At 41.9% G+C, this 14,240-nt stretch overlaps 2 protein-coding genes across 3 annotated transcripts; both read left to right on the top strand.

The window, feature by feature from the left end:
• The first annotated feature begins 1,038 nt into the window (after positions 1–1,038).
• si:dkeyp-51f12.2 (uncharacterized protein LOC100151460 homolog) lies at positions 1,039–4,192 on the top strand. Its single transcript, XM_046392226.1, has 2 exons — positions 1,039–1,954; positions 3,407–4,192. Exons 1-2 carry the CDS (start codon positions 1,638–1,640, stop codon positions 3,642–3,644), a joined length of 555 nt encoding a protein of 184 aa, XP_046248182.1. The 5' UTR covers positions 1,039–1,637; the 3' UTR covers positions 3,645–4,192.
• A 4,816-nt stretch (positions 4,193–9,008) lies between these two features.
• Positions 9,009–13,028, top strand: si:dkeyp-51f12.3 (uncharacterized protein LOC107988041 homolog). 2 transcript variants are annotated; one of them, XR_006843507.1, is made up of 4 exons: positions 9,009–9,527; positions 9,760–10,095; positions 11,796–12,539; positions 12,692–13,028. XR_006843507.1 is itself a non-coding variant. In XM_046390667.1 (3 exons), exons 2-3 carry the CDS (start codon positions 9,830–9,832, stop codon positions 11,953–11,955), a joined length of 426 nt encoding a protein of 141 aa, XP_046246623.1. In that variant the 5' UTR covers positions 9,009–9,527; positions 9,760–9,829; the 3' UTR covers positions 11,956–13,028. The 2 variants fall into 2 exon arrangements, 1 of the variants encoding a protein (XP_046246623.1); XM_046390667.1 differs by having other exon boundaries at positions 11,796–13,028.
• The last annotated feature ends 1,212 nt before the right edge of the window (positions 13,029–14,240 follow it).

Here is a 14,240-nt window from a genome sequence, read left to right as displayed (position 1 = left end):
TGTAGCCTTTCTGAACTTTAACCAATCATAAAGCGCAGAAGTTGTCACACCATGCACTGGTCTGTATCAGCCTTGGAGAAAGACTGACTGATTACGACCTCCTGTCCCGTTTTTTACTTGTCACATGCACAATAGTTACATTGAAGCAGATGTTGGCAGGTGGCTGTCTTCAACAATGCTTATACAATATGTAGCCCCAGAGCATATCTGTGGAGATTCTCAGGCATCCAGGTCATCCACTCTCTCTGAGTGTAGCCCCAGAGAAAATCATGTAAGAGAAAATCTAATACATAAAATAGTTAGAACATGCGAATAAAATTATGAGGTCATGAGTTGTTTTCCCCACACAAATATATTTTTTTTAATGTTTGGATTTTTATCATTTATTTTATTTGTTTAGTTAACCTTTGGATTTCAAGTTAATGAATCGCTTAATTTTAATTTTTTAGCTGAATACTAGCTGCTACTATGCTACTCTACCAGCATGGCTGGTCTGTGTTTGGATATCTGTCAGTCAGTCAGTCACTTTTGTCCAGACTGAAGTATCTCAGCAATTACTGGATTTAGTGCCATGAATTTTTGCGTAGGTATTTATGTGCTTTTAAGGGTGACTTGCTATAAATTTTCAATTTTCAATTTGTCTATTAATTTGGTTTACACCCAAATAGCTAGCAACCTAACTTATCAGCCTCAGCTGTACTTTATGTTTAGTGCTAATTAGTAAATATTAGCACTTAACTCAAACATAATAAAAATCATCAGAATTGTGAGCGTTAGCATGCTAATGGTAGCATTTACACACTTATTGTGTTTATATTATTTTATTTACTTGTTTATTTATTTGTTTTTATGTGTTAGGCTATCCTTTTCACATTTTATTTTTAGTGACACATAAATAAATTGAATCAGATTTGGTTCAGATTCATATTAATAAAAAATGAACTTGGTGTCTTTGTTTGAAGATTGGGCATCTTTCATAAATCACTCAAAGTTATTACAGCTCTTAGGTTGTGACAAGCGTTGCTTCATTCGTTTGTCAACTGCCAAACATTTGGGTCTTTATTTAAATGTTAGGTTACAAAAATATCTTGTTTTGTTAAAGGATGTAGGCCTATATCCCACTGTCTCTCACACACACACCCATCCACACACACAGGGCTAAAGTGGTACCCTTCAGACACATTAGACAGAAGGAGGGTGGGGCGCCAGTAAAGATTTCTTAATGGGCTCTGCCTTCCTCTCGTCCATCTGCACTGATGATAAACACAGCTACTCCACATTGGCCTGATGCGCATCAATGCCTTCCTCATTTTATTTTTCTTTGCCTACCAACAAAACATTAATTTTTACACTTTTCTACAGGAGCTGGAGATCCACAGAGTGAGGACTTTGAAGTTTATGATCAACACTGTTTAACAGTAAGGAAGATGGAACTTATGGGAACAAATAAATAGATTAATTGAACTGTTTCTTTTCATAACTGGACTTCTGGGACAGTGGAGTGAGTTATTTGGATGTCTGGTCAGTGTCAGAGTGCATGGGGAGCGCACTGTTGGACTACTTGTAGGTGAATTACACTATCCAGCCAGTCGCAGCCTACACAGTAACCTCAGAAACAGTTACGGACCTGGAGAAGGATGCCTTCCCTGCACCATGGAGCAATCTTCATCGGAGCCTTCCTCATTGTGACTGGGGGCACCACAGCCTTCCTGGTCGACTCCCAGAGCCGCTTGCAACCTTTCTCTCTCTGCTGTGTGGTGCTGGGGGTGGTCATGCTCATCCTGGGGCTGTTCTGGGCAATGAACAGCAAAAGTGCAGGAAACTACAACCACCAGGAGTTCGACCCAGAGTGCCCACATTATCCATATAATGACTACCCCAATTTTGGCAACCATACCCTCTTCTCACCGACAGGGAGTCGCTTCCCAGAATCCCAGTCAGTGTTTCTGCCCAGGTGGGTGACAGAAAAATAAGTTTAGATTTGTTATTCAACTGTTTTGGATAGTTCAGTCTGTATTTACAAATTTTATCCTGAACCCAGAAAATAAGAGTCCAACTACTGAGTGTCTTAGTGCCAACAGAAAACCAGTTTAGTTAAACCTTAAAATACATCTTATAAAAGACTCAAATCATTTTACTGATGTCCACTCAGCCATGCTTTCTAATTCATTTTTCCTCTTGCAGCTCTATATTTCACGACATCAATTTCCGACTGTAATTTCCCAGCCTGAGATCAATAAAGTATATCTCTCTATCACAGATTCAGTTATCAGTTTTTGGGACCCTTCACAGATTGGCCAGTACCCAAGACCCCAGCAGTTGCACATTTCAGCAGGAATACCAATTTTGACTTCATCTCTCATTAATTTTGACCAAATATACATTTCAGCCTTCAAATCTGAGGGAACAATGCTGGCCTTCGTTCTTGAGTGACTGTATCCCATTTAACACTCCTCGCAGGCCAGAAACACACCTATTTGAATATAATCACAACAAAATATGAAGGAATGGGGTAGGCAATTTAGGAAATACACTTTCTGAGTGAAAGTTAGATGAAAAAATCCGTACCACTCTCATGTTTGTATGCTAAATATGAAGCTAATGCTAGCAGCCAGTTAGGTTAGCTTAGCATAAAGACTTGAAACAGGGGAAAATGATTAGCCTTGCACATAGATCGTGTCAAAATGACAATTACATTTAAGGGGGTATTTTTATATCAAACTTTCTCAGAAGAAAACCCCATGAGATGGTGATTTGTCATTTTTACAGCTTGATTTTTGGACTGATTGTGATATAATATATTTATTTGTGAGTTTTATAGATACAGGTAGGTGAAGGCAGGTACAGGTTACAGGTACAGGCAGGTTGTTGCCTTTGGACTTAGCCAGGCTAGCTGGTTCTCTGCTTCCAGTCTTTATGCTAAACTATATAACAGATAACAGGTGGCTCTGGCTTCATATTTACGGTACAGGCATGAGAGTGGTATTGATCTTCTCATCTAATTCTCCCCTAAAGAGAATAAGCATAGGCCTATTTCTCAGAATGTCAAATTACTTGTTTGACCCAGTGGGATAGTGTTGTTGTAATCCAGTCACTGTAGGTTTTATGTTGGCTAGCTCCTGCTTTTTGGTTAGAGACGGTCCAGTTAGTGACATGTATAATAAAGAAACTTTATCATCCTGCACAACCAAAATATCCATTATGCTTTTGTGAAACCCAAACCCTTGTATTTGGCAAGAAACAGCACAAAACATGACTCCATCTATGTCGCATCTGATTCCTACAGCCGCTGACACCTCAGAACTATACTGTACATACGGGTTTGTGTTTGTTCTGGCCTAAAAAAGTGTTCCTTTACATTATTGATTTCACATGATTTCTCACTGCTACTGTTTCTTGTGTGTAGGACGATGGAACACAACAGGCAAGGTGCTCGTGGTGAGGAATTTGACTACCCTCCCATGGATTCTGGTGGTTTTAGTCCATCGCCTCATCCTCCTCCTTGGCTGGAACCTCCACCTCCCTATGAGGTTGCCATCAAAACCACGTGCAGCTCTACACACCTGCGGCGTGCGTACTCGGACACACACCTGGCAACAGAGCCCCTGTTTGGACAGTCAAGAGAGATCAGCTTTGAGCTGTGATGCTGCACGAAGGGGATGACACACCTCCCTGTAAATCAGACTGAAAGATAAATAAGCATGAGATGGGGGGCTTCTGCCCAGACTCAGCAATAGCTGTCTTTTGACAAGAACACACTTCATCACACGCTTGATGCATGCTTCTTTCTGATGTTGACCTCTGCTAGTCCTAGCATGTTTTCCCAAAAATTTCTGTGATTACAATGCAGGTATAAACACATATCTAAATATATGGTGAAATTACAGCTAGATGATGCCCCAATTCAGCCTTATCAGACCAAAATAAAGCACCAAGACACTTTGTGTCTTGTAAAGATTGGGGCTGGTATGAGCCAACATTATCTGTATCTTGAGTGTTGTCTTGAAGTGATTCCATAATATTCTTCCCATCACCCACAAGTACTTTTTTGGATTGAGATCCGGCTGTTATTCTAGATGGGAGGTTAAAGGAATAGTTCAGTATTTTGGGAAATTCACTTACTTGCTTTCCTAATGAGAGCTAGATGAGGAGATTCATACCACTCATGTCTGTTTGAGAAATACGGAGCTACATCCAGGGGATGATTAGTTTAACAAGAATTTAGCCTGACTCTGTCTAAATTGTGTAGACTAGATGTTCCAGTTAAGTTCATTTATCAGCTTCAGTGTTCACTGAATCAGAGCAACAGATATTAAAAAACAAAACATAATGCCGATGTAGGTGTTCTTTTATAATATTAGCAGTTGAAAACAGAATAAGTATTATCTGTAGGTTGTGGTTGATAAACGCAACATTCAAAGTTTGTTGCTTAAACCGGAATCATGCTTTCCCTGTGTGAAGGTCCACCAGGACCTGTCTGATGTAAATTTTGTCATAAAATGGTGTATGCATAGGCTCTGTGAAGACATCTGCATTCCTCCATTTTTTTGTGCCACTATGCTGCAACAAACTACAGAATATATTGTGGGCATACATGGAATGCGGCTACAGAAAGTAGTAAAAAAACAACTCCTACACATCTGTGGTGTCTGTATTCAGGCTCTACTCTGGCACATGGTCACTACACCCTGTTCAATGTTATTGGTTGGCCCAAAGTTTGATGCCCAGAAACATCCCAAGTACAACAAAACAAGGAAACATTACAAAGGGTATGGTGTTTGGAGATCCATATACCACCACACGCTTCCAGAGACGGCTGAGAAGAATTGTTGTTTTATGAGTCTATGTTATTTTCTAGGAAAATCCTACTCTTATTGCCTTTTCATGAGACATGTATTAAATAATATAAATAGCTTACTTTATTTACAAGATTGTTTGCTATTTCCAGAGAATAGAAGACATGTTCTTTGGAGACAAAGCTTGTGCCACGGGAAGGTGACACAATCAACAGCATATGGAAATGCTGTTTAAATATCCTTCAGATTTGCACCCCACAACATCTGCTCCCAGGATTTTGTTACCTTTTTCAATTATTTAGTACCACTTTGACCAACATGGTGTTTGCAGTGGGGATTGTTGGTGAAAAATGTTATTAAAGGCTTTGTTTCCATTATTCTTATTAATAATATTTAAATAGAATTAAAATAGAGAAAAAAAACCTAATGAATGTTATGGTTAGGGGTTAACTTGCTGTTTTTTGGTGCGGTTACTTAAGTCCTTTGCAAAGAATTTACACTGAGGAGGCAAACTGAGCTTTATATATTAAGTTGGTGGTCGTAATATTGATAATGGGAGATTTTCATATGGAACCTGAAAGCGTAATTTCAGCTCAACAAATCTGGATCCCCAGATAATCCTCCGTTTTGGTTTGGTCTCAACTATCAGCCAATGCAGTGATCCTTTGTTTTCAGGGAATGTCGGAAACATCATCCTGAACAAATATTTTCCCTATCAGGATTAACATGCCTCATACCATTATGGACATTATAATTCACTTTGGGAAGCTAGCACTCGTCTTTCACTTTGTGTGCCTCATGTACTCATCGTGTACTTGTTGAGAGCCGAGGAACGATGACTCATCTGACCATATGATATTTTCCACTGCTCTGCAGACCACTGCAGCTCACTGGCGACACTGTCTGAGCTTTAAGTGTCACAACCTGGCCTACTGTAACCATAGAATCCCGTAGAATTTTAAAAGAACATATCAGTGTGTTTGCATATTTTAGTAAATATACAACAAACCGTGCATAATTACAGCACATTATTTTCATATGTTTTGATGTTTTTCCTTTCTTCCTTCATGTCATTTCAATGCAATGTACAGATCAGATCAGATTTTTAACTTATTTGCCAAAGGTTATTCATCACAGTAAAATCAGTTATTGTTTCTAAAACTCTTTCAGCATGGGACATTCAGATACTGATGAGAATCTTCAAGCTCAAGATTTCAGAAATGGTCACAACAAATTTATTCAAATGTATTCATATGTTGTTGTTGTTTTTTTATTAAACAAATGTGATCAGTTAAACATGGAGACTAAAAAATGTGTTTTCAGCCATTTGTTCAAACTTAAAATATTATTCAGTCTTGCATATTTAGGCGCTCTTACCTTTTAGAATTTCCAAAACATGTCAGACTCACAAGTGGAAAAAATGACTTTTACAAAACTATGCACCAAATGAACGAAATGTAACGGAAAATCAGTCTCTACCAATCATAAATAATTAAAGAAATAACTCACTTACACACATCCAAAGTGTTTGCACACTGATTACCATATCATCATGAAATTTAAAAAAAAAGGATTGGAAAACACATAGAAATCCAAGTATGTGTAATGATGCAAAAACACAAGAATGTTCCTTTAAGCATTATTTTTTGACATACCAGTCCTGATACACTGCTATGAATTAGAGTTTGTTTTATTTATTTTTCACCTTTCAAAAACTGTGCTGAAATAGTGGTGATGAGAAGCATGTATGAGTGCCAGGAGTCCAACAACCAGCATGACCTCCAACATAAGATGCTGCACTGAATCAGTGATCACAAATACACCGTTGCCATCTTTGACAGCACAAGGACGAATGACCTCAGCTGCTCTGATGGACCTGTGTTTACACATACACACACACACTACAGCAACAGGAGAGCTGATATGAATCACAGGATGACAGACAATCCATGTTTTTTTTGTTTTTATCATGTTTTTGTTGCTTTTACACATACTTCTATGAACTGTGTGTTTGACTTTGTTTAATAAATCTGTGATTAAAGACAAAATATCAGACTCATTAACCAGCATGCAGCATTGTAGGATTGGGTCATTAAGAAAACATCATTTCCACAAGGATATTTAGCAGCGCTTCAGGACCTTATGACACTGTCTTCTTCAGGGATTGCAGTTTTCCTATGTGAGATGGAATTGTAGATGTTCATGCTTCCATTTTTTCTGAGCACTTTATCTCATTTGAGGCGAGACCGTTTTCCCAACTGATGTTTCCAAGGTAACTGATGGCCTTCAAACCTCAGATTTTAGCTCAACCAGGACTTAGAAATCTGAATTTAAACATCTACCACTCCATGACACCTGGACAAACTTGGGTGATATGACTGAATGCTCCACAACACATAGTAAATTGACCTTGTGATGACTACAAGGTCAAGAATGAGCTTTGAACTTAAGACTGCATAGAAACATTTTCCTCTAAATTTAAAGAACTTTAAGAAGCTTCTGCAAATTGTTGCTCTGAGAAAGGCTTTCAATCATCAAACCTTCCCAGTCATGCATATTCTAATTTTAACACACTGCAATGTCTTGTGACATAATTGATGGTTTAAAGACACATTCTTGTGTGATTTTCCATACCTGCTCAATGATGGATCTGGATTATCCTGTAAATTGATGAGCCTGGCCTGCATTTATGCTGTCTACTAATACTCACTGGAAATAACAGACACAGGTATACGGTCTGAAAGGGTGAACCTGAATCCCATAATAAGACTCGAAAGACAGTTCTGTAGCGTCTTCTGCTCTAGAGCCGAAACAAAGAAACCACACATTGTAGAATTACAGCTCAAAAAACTAAGAAGAAGAATGATCAGAATGATAAGAATGAGCCGCATTTGCTATTTATGAAGGTAGAAAATATGTGGCAATGTTGCAATGTGTGGGGTGGAATATCAAGGCACAGGAGAGAATAACAGCTGGCCATCTAAATATACTGCATATCTTAGGCAAAGGCAGCTTGCACAAAGTGTGATAATCATGTAAGTTTTTTCATCACCTGCTTCTGTAGGAAGCACACAGAATGAGAAAAGGAAATGAAGAGGAGGATACAAGGATTGTATTATAGTGTATTAGTGTCATTTTCACCTGTTCAAACCATGTTTTTCACACCCCTAGTGCTTTCATGCCCCTTTGGCTTATTGTTGCTATAAGGCAGTGCTTCTCAATTATTTTCTGTTGCGCCCCCCCCCCAGCAAGTAGAAAACAATTCGCGCCCCCCCCTCACTGCGACTATAAATAATAGTAATAATAATAATATGTAATAATATGTAATAATAGGATGCTAACAATTCTCGCTGGTTTACTGAAGTAGCATTCACAAAGCGGGATGATTGTTGGCAATATTCGGCACGTTTTGGCTGAAAAATCTCCAGCGGCTTATCAGCATGATTGGGATGTAATGCCTTCAAGTGGCGCCTTCATTTATTTGGCTTCACGCTGTCCGCTGCCAACATTTTTAGACAGTAAACACACCGGTCTGTCGTCTCCCACTGTAGTCACAGTGAAGCCAAGCGCTACATATGCTTCGTCATATTTCCTCGTCTTAGCTTTCGGGTGAGTTACTTTTGTCTCATTATCTTCGTCTCTCTCCGCCTTTCTTCTCATCCCTGTTAAAAATTTCTTCATGTTGTCTCTTAAGGGTTCGTTTACTGCACTTCATATCGCCTGCTCGGTGCAAAAAAGCCGCTACACCATAGAGCTAATACTCCCTGCGCACACTCTGACGATGAGAGCGCCACTGCCAACTACTGTAGTGGATGTGCAATTACACTTTATTCTAGTACGGCAAAAAAAGCATGTTCCCCAGGGTCACACGCGCCCCCCCTGGCATCTCACCGCGCCCCCCCAGGGGGGCGCGCCCCACTATTTGAGAAGCACTGCTATAAGGCAACCAAAAGACATGTGGAGCGGTGGAGGGTGAACTTTTTTGACTGTGACTGAGGGCAACAACATGAAGGCAGATTAGATCTATATTTTCAACATTTGAGGTGTGCTTTCAGAGATCAGGAGATCATGAGCACTCTGTCGCGAGTTATTCAAATCACGACTTATTCCAAGTCAGAATCAGTCATTTCCTCTTATCCTCCTCTAACCTCCGCCCCCCATCCCTAAAATGTAGGCCAGTGAAGATCATCCTGCTCCACCCCCTGCAGACCTCAATCTCGGCGCAAAATTGTCTGCTTTTTGTTTGCTGGGTTTATCGGCTCACGGCTGGCTGAGACTATGATTCTTTCCTTGTGCAAACAGCTTTCCCAAACAGAGGCAAAGTGACAATGTTCAGACTGCCCTGCCCTCCTTTCCTCGTCACTGAAAACCCTTCCTCATAAAAGAAAAAAAAAAAAAAACAACACTTCCTCACACTGCGCGCCTCTGCTGCTGTAGCTGGATGAAAAGCAAACATGCGACATCAACTTCTCTCCTACAGATTTTCGGTGCGGTAATCACTTTAAAAGACGGATATGCTTCTGCTGTGAGGAGAGGAAGCGACGCGGCAGAGGAGCACAGAATGCGAGAGGCGCGGCGGGGTCGCACTGACGCGGGGAAAGCTTGTTTTTTGACTTTTCTCGGGGCTCGGTTGGACGCTATACGGGGATCGGTGTGAAAGTTGATGAAGAGGAGAAAAGGGATGGTGAAGCTTTCAGACCACGCTTCTGCTGAGCAGCGACTTCCTATCAGGTAGAGACAGGATCGATGTTTATCACAACCCGCACACACTCACGCACACACGCGCGAACACATGATTTAGGCTACATGTTGCATATGTCCGAGTCATTAACCCTTCGAGTCAGTTTTCTTTCGCTTCTGCTCGCTTCTTTCCTCTTCATCTTACGTCTCACTCACAAACACACACATACTCCCCGTCGTAGTGGATGCTGTGTATCTTAGCCCCCTCTTCTCTCCCCTGCAGAATCACTGCTGCTGGAGAGGAGGCGCAGCCGTAGCTGGAAGTCAGTTCTTAGAAGGCAGCATCTGTGGAGATGCCGCTCCCACAGGGCATGGTGCTCTGTCTGGGCATTCTGCTGCTGACTGCTGGGGTGGTCTTGGCCCTGTGCGTGGGCCTTCCCCAGCAGTCAGCCCCGCTGTTTGGAGTTGGGCTCTTCCTAGGCCTGGGGGGCGTGGGCCTGCTGGTTAGCGGACTCTGCATGGCCATGAAGAACCTCCAGGTAGCAGTGCCAGGACACTTCCTCCTGCACCCCCGCACAGGCACGCGCTTCAGCCCACAGCAGGCACTGGCTATACAAAGGTACCCATGCACAAAGCGTGAATGACATGACAAGGCAGAACTGCGATGCTTTTGGTGCAGATTGTTTGGGTTTATTGTTTTTCCTCAAACAGTGTGTGTGGGATAGCAAGGAGTGGTGGTTCAAGACAGTTACCGTGACCCCCCCCCCCCCCATGGGGTCAAAGGGATGGGTGGGGGGCATAAAAGAAAGAAGAAAAGACTCTTCTGATACACCACTTTTGTTTGTTACTGTTCTGTAATCTTTGCTTTTTTTTCTCGTGAAACAGTGGCTAGTCTCAGTCTTAGGAGTCTTTCAGAGGTCGATGATGTGAGGATTCATCCTCTGGGAACGATGAATGTCTGTATCAAATTTCATGGCATCCATGAAATTTGTTGGCATATTTCTGTCTGGTCTCGCCTCACTGACAAATAGAGCTATTTACAGAGCTGTGCTATCCTGGCAAAAAGAGCTGGAAACCCCTGGCCTTGGAAAACCCTTTTTTTTATTTATATACAAACCAATCCTGCTTTCCTAAACGCCGGAGGAAGAAGTTGTTCAAGTAGAATAAACACACACAGCGACAAATGCCAAAACACACCAACAACCAGGGAGGCGAGGTGATGTTGTTGTTGTTGAAGAGATCTCTTGGACACATCTCATTGTATTAGTTATAGTGAACAGCTTGACAAAGAGCCATGAAAAGCATTAGGAACTTGAAAACATTGGACTTGTGACAGTGAAAATTGGAGAGCAACAGATTTTATGATTCTGGACTGATTATAGAAGTAGGTCATGGAGAAAACAGCAGCCACACAAGCATGTGGCTGACAGACTCCCTCTGGCATTGTCTGAGGTAATCTGTGATAGCCGGTGAATTTAAACAAGACATGCTCTGCTCATTGTCCAGCACTGAGGTTGAGAGATGCCAGGAGCACTGTTTTCATCATCGAGGGTTTTTCTACCTCCAGACACACTGACTGCAGACTGAGTTCAAATGTTTGAGGGATTAGAAGAGAAAGAAATAATATGATGACAGGGTAATAATACACTAATGACAGGAGGCATCAGGAAGTGTTTCCTGAAGGAAATGTGATGTGAACGCTGGGATCTGAAACGCATTACTGGAAAAGCGGTGAGCTAAGGAGCAGCTGAAGGTGTGGAGGAGTGAGAGTATTATAAAATAATGAAAGAAGAGTTTCGTGAATTGATCTCAAGTGTAAGAACTGAAAGGAGATTAAATTTAGATTATAGTATAAAAGAAGAAGAAGTATGACTTTGTTAATCCCCAAGGGGAAACATTATGTTTTTCATTCCATAATGCACTTTACACACTCCTGAATTACAGACATGCACACATACGCTCCATGATGGTGTGATGGAGCTGCCGCCCCAAAGCTCTGAAAAGAGCTGAGGTGTTTAGTTAAAACCATCGACGGAAGTCCAAGTGATTACAGAAGTTAAAGTTTTAGGTGAATTGTAATCACTGAAAGGAGTTGAGCTGTTAGATAAAGTGCTGTCATTCAGAGAAGCTGACTCTGTGTTGGGTGAAACCTTAACACTGAAAAGAGTTGAAGTGTAACACCCAGAGTAATCACTTTAAGGAGTTGTTGGTTGCTGTGTAATCAGTGACAGAAGATATGGTGCTCAATTAAGTTTCACCTTAAGTATTGTATAAAAATGGAAAAAAGAATTTACATCAACTGCTTCTCTTTCTCGCCAGGAGGTTGGACCGAATTCGTCGGGAGATGTCAGAGGACTCTGTCAGCAGGATACCAGAGCCTGAGCTCTCCCTCCCATCCACCCCACCGCCCTGGACTATGGAGCCGCCTCCATCCTACGACACAGTGATGAAGAGCCAGGAGCACAGTGAGCAGCTTTAACCTCTCAGGCTGGTCTTTACTTCGTGTCAGTGCCTCTTGTCTTGGGTTCTTAGCAAAAACCTTTAGTGAACAGTCGGTGCTATGGATGAACTTGATGGTCTCTTCTGTGCCTTAAGACAGCCGCCCTAAACCCAAGTACAAGCCGGGAAACAGGAAGAGACTCCAGCTGGTTAAAGACTTCATATTTGTATCGACTGTGCCCCGGTGTGGCCTCCTTGTCTACGAAAAGTGTGGGCTGTGATTGATTGTGAAAGGAATTGAAATGATCACTACAACTGCTCCACTCTCAGAGCCTTTCCCGAGACCAGCATTATGTAACTTTTTCAACAAAATCAAGGGATTCACGTCAACACTTTGGCTGCAAGCTTCCCGTAGACATGTTATTAGGATATTTTATTGGCCTGCTTGAATTTTATGTGACCTACTACTGTGGCTGCGCAGCACGATCAGAACTTTCCTCAGAGCTACACAGCTCCTCTTTGTGTCTGCACTCTGTCCTGTCCTATCGGTGTCCATGATTCATTGACAGCTTACTCCAATGCGAAGTGCCTTAACCAGTGACAGCAGATGTCAACAATACAGTGGTATTTATCTCTCAGCTTTGCACCCCGTGTTTGCAGAATGTCCACTGTTAGTGCTATGTTGTGATGTTACTATAAACTTGAGTTAATGAATAGCTACAGTGCTCTCTGTTGGCGGTGTCGCATTTAGAAATAATGGATTGTTTATTTAACAGAGGGAAGCCCCGGAAAGGCACAGAGGAGAAACTATCAACTCATTTAAAACCATGTCCAAAGAGAGCAAACATAAACACTCAAACAGTACTGTTCAGAAGCTCAGTTGCAAAGTCTCCTTTTTGTCAGCAGCTTGTGGCAAGGTGACCTATCAGGTACACACACACACACACACACACTTGCAATTTTATACCTGACCTGGCCAAGCTGTCTGCAGGCTGTAATAACCAGCAGAGTGGAACCCTAACTGTGCTTACTCCACCCTCACCTTCATGCCCTGCCATGCCCCACAGAACAACACCAAATCTGTCCTCACTGTATGACAGGTGCTTGAGTTTAGCCAGCAGTTATGGCAGAAGGGAAACCGTATCGGTATGGGCTGATAGCGGCAGGTCTGTGTGTGGTGGCAGTCGGCCTCTTCATCATGACTCAGGAGAGACCGCACATTTTTGCTACAATATGCATTCTGGGCGTTGTCATGGTGTGTGTCGGAACTGTGTGGAGCTTCTGCCAGTGCTATCCCAAGGTAGTGACGAACTGTGTGTGTTGGGTGGAAAGACACAAGGAGTCACACTTGATTGCTGTATCTCATGATGGGCTCGGTAACTGAGAGTGTTTGTTTGTTAGGTGATTTTGATTCCTGAGATTCAGGAGAAAAGTCTAGAGGATCTAGTTTGTACTGCAGCTGGAGCAAAAGATGAAAGGTATTGTCTCACACACACACACACACACACACACACACACACACACACTATCGTAATGGCCCACAGACAAGTGGATGTTCACTCAGGCCTAAATGATTCTCTGCGGTCTGTCTGTGTATCTTAGGATGCAAAGCAACTATCAGCTAGTGGGCGAAATGGCGACAGCATCAGCATAATGTGTCTGAGGGGAGGAAGTATCTCCACTAATACACTGTAGATACTAATTTTATTATCTTTACAGGAAAATTAATGGTGATGTAATGGAGTCTCTATGGCAGCAGAGTAGAGGAGGGAGGTGAAATGGAATTGAGGGGAAAAGGAGAGATAGAGGCCTGAAGGTTGTGACTGAAAATAGCAGATTAGTTGGGAACATAAGCGTGGAGACAGTGAATGAGTAATGCTCCACCCTCTCTTATCAAGGACCTTTAATGTTTCCTTGATTAAAGCACTTGAGCCCCAGTTACAATCATGGCCAGCGGGTGAAAAGGGAGGTTGTACTGTGCAGCTCCCTGCATGTGAGTGTTTGTAATCACATAAATGTTCATCAGCCAGATAAAGACATGCACGATCAGCAAAAACCTCCCCTAGCTTAAAAAAAATGAAGAAAATGAGGACAAAATGTTAGAATTAGACTTCTATTTCTGTCTCTCCCCCTTCTCCCCCGCTTTTAATTTAATTTTAGGCATGTTGAAGCCCTGCCAGGTTCCTGTGGCCAAACGTGGACTAGAAGCAGACTTCTTCCTGAAGCCCATAAAAGCGTGTGTCACAGCTGTCCCACGCTGCACCTGGTCTGAGTGAGGGGACACCATCAACAGAAGACTCCTAACTGGTCTAATCAAAACACTCA

The sequence above is a fragment of the Scatophagus argus genome, chromosome 6 (genome assembly GCF_020382885.2).
Source record: "Scatophagus argus isolate fScaArg1 chromosome 6, fScaArg1.pri, whole genome shotgun sequence".
NCBI lineage: Eukaryota > Metazoa > Chordata > Actinopteri > Scatophagidae > Scatophagus > Scatophagus argus.
The sequence above is the reverse complement of the archived record's forward strand: the minus strand, read 5'-3'. Positions and strand labels throughout refer to the sequence as shown.

What these genes read in the sequence shown, in the direction of transcription:
- si:dkeyp-51f12.2 (XM_046392226.1), top strand. Translation starts at nt 1,638, where the DNA reads ATGCCTTCCCTGCACCATGGAGCAATCTTCATCGGAGCCTTCCTCATT. An exon ending in CAGTCAGTGTTTCTGCCCAG is followed by an intron (nt 1,955 to 3,406) that starts GTGGGTGACAGA and finishes TCTTGTGTGTAG; the next exon opens with GACGATGGAACACAACAGGC.
- si:dkeyp-51f12.3 (XM_046390667.1), top strand. Translation starts at nt 9,830, where the DNA reads ATGCCGCTCCCACAGGGCATGGTGCTCTGTCTGGGCATTCTGCTGCTG. An exon ending in CAGGCACTGGCTATACAAAG is followed by an intron (nt 10,096 to 11,795) that starts GTACCCATGCAC and finishes CTTTCTCGCCAG; the next exon opens with GAGGTTGGACCGAATTCGTC.